Raw genomic sequence first — 6,887 nt, 5'->3', positions numbered from 1 at the left:
CTCCTGTCCAAATAGAGGTAAATGCAAAACCTGGCAACTAAGTTCAAAAAATCAATTGCACGACAGCAGGACAGGTGTCCTCCATAAGCAAACTGAGCGGTTTGGCTGCCACAATAACACATAAGACTTTGAATTAATAGAAGCACAATTTCTGATGACGAAAGGGGTGAATCCATTTGTGGTCCGTATTAGTCAAACCATATCTGGAGTCCTGGAAATCATTCTGGGAGTGCTAAGTTGAGAGAAATGTTAGTAAGTGAAGTATATTCAAAGTAAAAGGGCACGATATGAAAAGGCTTGGGAACCACATCGTATATAAAATGTACTGGAAAGTTTAACATGGTTTTTAAAAAAATGAAAAGAAAGCTTGAAAGCTGTACAAATAGTTATAGGTCTATCATCTGGAAGAAAGACAAGATTTGCATCACATTGGTGTAGAGGTGGGTCACCCGGACCACTGAGTGGAAACTGCAGAGATAAGATTTTCCAGCTTGAAAGAGCTCCCTGATAGGAGAAATGAGCTGTCAATCAATGCAAGCCTTCTAGGAAAGATTGAGCAGTCAGTTCCTTGGCTGAGATGCTGATAAAGGACTTTGCAATGAGAGTCCAACCAAACCAAGAGACTTCTTACCATGCTTTCCAAATTTCCGATTCCATAAACCTGTGGGGTGCAGTAACCAAGTTTCTGGAGGGCAACAGACCCTGTTGGATGCCAGACACTGGATTCTCCTCTTGATGTTTCTGGTGAAAAAGAGGATTGTGAGATACATGAATCTGTGTTTTGTCAAGTAGAGAGATGGGTTATTTTTGGTGGGCAGGAGGGGATGGCTAAGATAGAGTGGGTCACCTCTATGCAAACTGTGTCAGAGTGAAATTTCACATCACTGAAAGATGGATGGAGATGAAGAGAGGGGAAAAAAAATGAGTTCGGGGAGTTCTCACCAAAATCATTCCCAAATCCATCACCTATCAACACCTTGACCTTCCACCATCCTAGACTAGGCGTCCATCATCTCTCCTCCGATGGCTACAGTCACCTCCCACTGGCCTAATCAGTTGCATTTTTTAAAAATCATAGCCCTCCAGGAGATGATCCCAAAATGTATATGGGAAGAATGAGGAGGATAAATCTTCCTAAAGTGGAACGCGGCAGCATGAAATTATGGTAACTGAATTACGTTCAGTATGTATGCTCAGTAACGTCTGACCCTTGACCCACCAGGCTCGTCTGTCCATGGGATTCTCCAGGGAAGAATACTGACTGGCGTGGGTTGCCATGCCCTTCTCCAGCAGTTCTTCCCGACCCAGGGATTAAACCTATGTCTCCTGCATTGCAGGCAGATTTTTTTTACCACTGAGCCACCAGGGAAGCTCCAGAATGTTAGGGTAGAGATTTCCCATTAACAAGTTCTGTGATATTGTCATCAGTTTACGGAGGATTAAAGGCTCGTATTGTATTGAGCACCTACTGTGTATCAGGCGCTGCCAAAAACAGAAAGAAAAGCCTCTTGTTTGTAGCCTTCGATGTCCTGGTTCACTGTCAACAGCTTTAGTTACAGGCAGACCTAGTTTTTACAAGGCCTGAAGCTTATACAGTTTTGTTTTGTTTTGTTTTGAGGGGAGTTCTCTTTAAGAAAAGAATATAGGGACTTCCCTGGTGGTTCAGTGGTTAAAACTCTGTGCTTCCATTCCAGGGGCAAAGAGTTCAATCCCCAGTCTAGGAGCAAGGATCCCAATATGCCAAGGAGTGAGACTAGGAAAAAAAAAAAGAATATAAATTTTAAAAATACAAGTTTAAGTACAGGGCCTTCAAAGGAGCCTGTGCAAGTGATGAGCCCTAAGACTTAAGTTTCTTTAGTATAGTAGGAAGCCCACCTCTGGTTACAGCGATTGTTCATCAGTTAATTAAATTTTAAAAAGTGCCACTGGGGTGCCTCAAAAATGTTCACTTTGGAAATCAAGGGAAGAGGGGGATGGGATGGCAGTGAGGTGAGAAAGTAAACACACAGCTCAAACTTACCCCTAAGTTCCATTTTAGTAACAGTGCAAAAGAATGATTCAAAATGAATTTTTTCGAAATCTCTTGTTTATACCATTTAGCTAAAAAAAAAAAAATCCCTTTTTGTTAAAATAGTTGAGAGAGATTTTGAGTACAAATAAACAAATAACTCTGGGTCTGCACAGGAGCCTTTTTTCTGATCTGGAGGACTCTGTTAGGTTTCCAATCAAGTGCTTGTTGTCAAGGTGATAAGCTCTGTGTTTCTGGCTTTAGAATAAAAATTCCTCTAACCTCTTTTATGATCTGGTGATCTGGGGTTCTGACTAGGTCTGGCGGATGGGGGCGAGGTGATTTAGAAGAATTCTCTGCCGTCCAGCATCTGCTGTATTTGCTGTGTATCAGACCCGCTTGGGAATTTCTGAAAACCCTTCTGCCCTTCCCCTCTTCTAAGGCGGTAGGAATCCTGAACAGACCGGTTCATTCTGAGACAGTCAAGTCTCTGGAGGCTGCCAGGCTAACAACTGCTCTAAAAACAGCCCTGTTTCACAAGGGAGGGGTTAGAAACATTCTTAACAAAAAGGGAAACTGAGGCACGAGGCAGTAAGCCACCTGCGCTTGGTCCACCGGGCGAATCGACATCCCAACAGAATATGTGGCTCTGAGGAGGTCTGCTAAAGGTCACACAGAGATGAGCACGTTTATAGTAGGGAGAAAGTGTGAAAGGGTTAGTGGCTCAGTCGTGTCCGAAACTTTGCGACCCCACCAGCCTCCTCTGTCCATGGGATTCTCCAGGCAAGAATACTTGAGTGGGTTGCCATGCCTTCCTCCAGGGGATCTTCTGAACCCAGGGATTGAACCCGAGTCTCCTGCCTTGCAGGCAGATTCTTTTACCACCTTAGCCACTAGAGAAGCTCCAATCTGACAAACAATGGAAGTTTGAGGAATTTAGGGAAAAGAGGTGGTCGTGATGGGGTGGAAGGTGTTGATTTTAATTGACAACAGGATTAGGGCACGTTCGGGTTCACAGGAACTAATGAACACCACAGAGACTTTTAGAGACATTTTGTGAGTGTTGGCAAGGGGAAAATAAGAAATTTTTGTACCCACAGAGGACAGAATCTAGGTCCGAGCTAACAGGATGACACAAGCAAGGAATCGGTGTTTGTTGAAGGACTTTGCAAAGGAGGAAGAGTGTAATGCTGCCTTGATTTGATAACTACCATTTTCCTGGTCGTCACGATCCTTGCGCGGTATGCAAGCCAGGACTCCAGTAAGCAAAAACAGACAATGTGAGGTCATACCCAAGTTTTGGCGCTGGTGAAGAGTGTCAAGAGTTACCGGCCCAGAAGCAAACCCAGCTTGAGATGAGAAGGCAGACTTGCCCGCTCAGAGTCACTTCCCCAATCAGCTGGGCTGTGTGCTGGAGCGGGGAGGGGGCAGGGGGAGGGGGAGGGGCAGGGGGAGTGTCTCAGTGTGGGGGTGGGAGGGAAGGAGTGATTTCATCTGTTTAATGAAAAATGACCTGAACGTTTCTCTGATCCTGGAAACTCCCATGTAACCGAGGCCAAGGAAAACAGGATTAGGTCTCATCACTTCTACGATGGCTTTGTGTCTTCTCAGAAGGAGTTAAACTCGAGGGACAGAGAAAGAAGGGAATTTCATTTCGTTGTGCCAACAGATAAAGCAGGAGACTGAACGAGACAGTCTCCCCCTGGTCCCCTTCGAACAGTTTTATCTTGGCTTCCTTTGCCTTTTGAATGGACACCCCGTTTCTTCCTTCTGTTCATAATCACAGGGGGTTTGCACTATTGAATTCAGACAAGCAAGTCACCTCCTTTGGCATTGTTTCCTCACAAGCCACTGACTTCAGGGTTAATACGCCCCCTCTGACTTCTGCAAGGAAGCAGCATTTGCTCTAAAGCCATGAGGGTGTTAAAACCACAACCGTTTTGCCAGGAGGGCAAACTACTGGTACGGGATTCTCTACGAGACCTAAGGTGGTTGTTGATTCGCTAAGTCATGTCTGACTCTTTTGCAACCCCATGAGCTATAGCCTGCCTGTCTGCTCTGCCCATGGGATTTCCCAGGCAAGAACACTGGGGTGGGTTGTCATTTCCCAGGGGATCTTCCCGACCCAGGGATCCCCTTGTCTCCCGTGTCTTCTGCCAATATGTCTCCTAGATTGGAAGGTGGGTTCTTTACCACTCAGCCACCTGGGAGGCCCGGTGACCTTGTAGGGTGGCACTTTTTGAGATTCTGCTTTGATTTTTGGGGACAGTCTTTAGCAGGTTTTTAGGACTGCTAAAAGTACACATAAACCACCCCCAAACATCACAGTGATCAGGATGCCACCATTTCTTCGGGGCCCCAATTCTTCAAATCATCCTTTGAACAGGACAACCAAATGAATAAGTCCATAGGCCGTTTTCTTTTTAATGCAATGTATATTTATTGTAAACAATAATATACAAAAAAAAAGGAAGGAAGAGAAAAAGGAAAGGTAAGTTTCACAGAGAAAAACAAAAGGTTTGGGGAGGGGACAAGCAAAACAAACAAAACACAAACAGAAACCAAACCTTATTAACCTAAAGACAAAATATGACTTAAATGCCAGGTTTCTTAAGTTACAGAAATATTTTTTTTTAAAAAAAGATCTGCTTTTATACAGAAATGGAAAGATGCCATATTATAAGAGTGCCTTAAGATTTTCTTCTACTGACTTCTAAAACTGTTAATATATCTTTTTTTAAATTAAAAAAAAAAAGTTTGCTGTCTTTTTTAAAAAGCAGTCCTCAAACTCTCCAGCCACAGAAGTAATTAGGAATTAAGGTTTGTCAGTGGGCTGACCCTCCTCCCGTTCCCCTCTCTCTCCAGGAGGCGTGCAGGGGAACGCTGATGACACATCCTTGCACTGTCCGTGTCACCGCACACACGGTTCAGACGGCCCAAAGATCTGTGGCAGAAAACACTGCGAATGACCCAGTGATACACTGCATCTGCAAACTCTCATGTACAAAAAGAGAAACAAGTTTCCAGTTTGTTTTCAACAAAACAACAAAGAGGAAAGGGAAAAAAAAAAGACAGACAAAAAAGGCATTTATACAAATCTAGGACAAGGAATCCAAAGAAACTTTTAATAAAAAAAAAAGATTAAAGAGATAAATTAAAAAAAAACTGGTTACAGTGAAGGACATAATTTAACAACAGATGACCATACCCTTTGAGGACGGCTGCTGCAATAACCTATTTTAAAGAAGGTAAATTTAAAAAATAAAAAAAAAAGAGGGAGTTTTTTTTTTTTTTCTGTTGTTTTTCATTAAAACCTCTCCTTACAAAATAAATAATTTTAGCACGTGGAATGTCTTGAAGGTTAACTGCTGGTGTTCAGAGAGGCACAGGTGATGGTGTTAGTGAGAGGACTCCAGCATCTGTGTTCCACATGGGGCCGGGGCAGGCGGCCAGGGGGCAGTGTGCTGGGGTACTTATTGGCTGCTGAAGCATTCCCCAGACAGATTTCGTCTCCTTTGCTTGCCTTCTGCTGCTTAAGATTGTGGCGAACAAGCAAATACAGGAAGAAATGCACTAAAAGAGGGGCAAAGATTTTCCAGCAGCACGGTTTTAAGGCTTTAAGGTGGCTTTTTTTTTCTTGTTTAAAAAACATATATATGATAAAGCTTACCAGATGCTCACGCAATAGTCTCTAGACTATTGTCTACTTCTGTCTTTGCAAAATAAGGCCTTGATTTTTCTTTCTAAGGCAACTTCTCCTTGAATTGGAAAGCCTGAGGAGTTAAGCAAAGCTCACCCCCCCAAACTGCCCAGTAACACAAATCTGCGGCTTTTGCAGGTTAATATAACACACATCTTTTTTTTTTCTCGTTCGTTCGTTTGTTTGTAAGAGAAAGCAAATCTATACAAAAATACTCTGGCTGCAAGAAAAGCTAGGGCACGCTGTTCAAACTAAAGTAGTTTTTAGCTGTTGGAAAAATAAGAGCATTTAATTCTTTTTATCTAAAAATATGTATAAATCCCCTCAAAATGGTAATGAATCATACACAGTACATACTAAAAAATATTTAAAATAGAGAATATTCCTCACAGAGGACTTTCTTTTTCTTTAATTACTGCTAAAAAATAATTACGAAGTCCAAACAGGCAGAGAGAACTGAGCAAATTGGTCACGAGAGAATCTCCATCGTCCTCCACGCTCGCTTTGAAGGTTTCCAGTCCAGTTTCGGCGTCGGTTCCGCCGGTCCATTCTAGCCAAGAGTGGGCTGGCCACCGGTCTAACGACAAGGCGGTGATGCGTCTGGATAGCTCAACGTTTAGTGTCTTGGGAATCTGCGTCCGAGTTGCCTTCAGCGTTAACGCTGTCTTTAAAAAAAAGAGAGAGAGAGAGAAGGAAAAAAAAATGTCCAAAGGGTCGCGCGTTTGTTTCTTGGGTTCTTTCTGCGATCATCACGGCCAGCATCGTGGGCCCCCGCCCCGGGCGAGCTCTTCTCAGGGTCTGGTGAGCTGTGTGTAGACAGGCTGTTCCCAGTGCTGCGGGCTGTGGGTCTGGGGGATGGAGGGCACCCCCGAGGTGTCGGCGATGGGCGTGTACATGGGCCGCTGCGCCGGGCTCATGTAGCTGAAGGTGGAGTAGAGGCCGGAGCCCTGGCCGGCCGCGTGGCTGTAGTAGGCGCCCGAGTTCTGGGGGTCGCTGTAGTCGTACTGCGCGCGCGTGATGGGCGGGTAGGCGGGGCCGTAGTGCGGGAGGCTGAAGGGGCTGTAGGCGACCTGCTGCGGCGAGTGCTGCTGCGGCTCGCTGTAGTGGCTCGGGCTCAGCTGCTCGGTCTTGATGTGCGTTCGCTGCGCGGGGCCCGGCTCGCTGCCCAGCGCGCGCAGT

The 6,887-nt window shown here is 44.8% G+C and overlaps 1 protein-coding gene across 1 annotated transcript in view; it reads right to left on the bottom strand.

Moving 5' to 3' along the window:
- Positions 1–5,292: 5,292 nt before the first annotated feature.
- Positions 5,293–6,887, bottom strand: part of SOX9 (SRY-box transcription factor 9) — a 9,143-nt gene continuing 7,548 nt past the window's right edge. Inside the window, 1 exon segment of the mRNA XM_040244327.1 lies at positions 5,293–6,887. This exon segment is cut by the window's right edge and continues 15 nt beyond it. Coding sequence (XP_040100261.1) covers positions 6,500–6,887 — 388 coding nt within the window. The 3' untranslated portion in view covers positions 5,293–6,499.

The sequence above is a fragment of the Oryx dammah genome, unplaced genomic scaffold (assembly GCF_014754425.2).
Source record: "Oryx dammah isolate SB20612 unplaced genomic scaffold, SCBI_Odam_1.1 HiC_scaffold_8, whole genome shotgun sequence".
NCBI classification, from domain to species: domain Eukaryota; kingdom Metazoa; phylum Chordata; class Mammalia; order Artiodactyla; family Bovidae; genus Oryx; species Oryx dammah.
The sequence above is the reverse complement of the archived record's forward strand: the minus strand, read 5'-3'. Positions and strand labels throughout refer to the sequence as shown.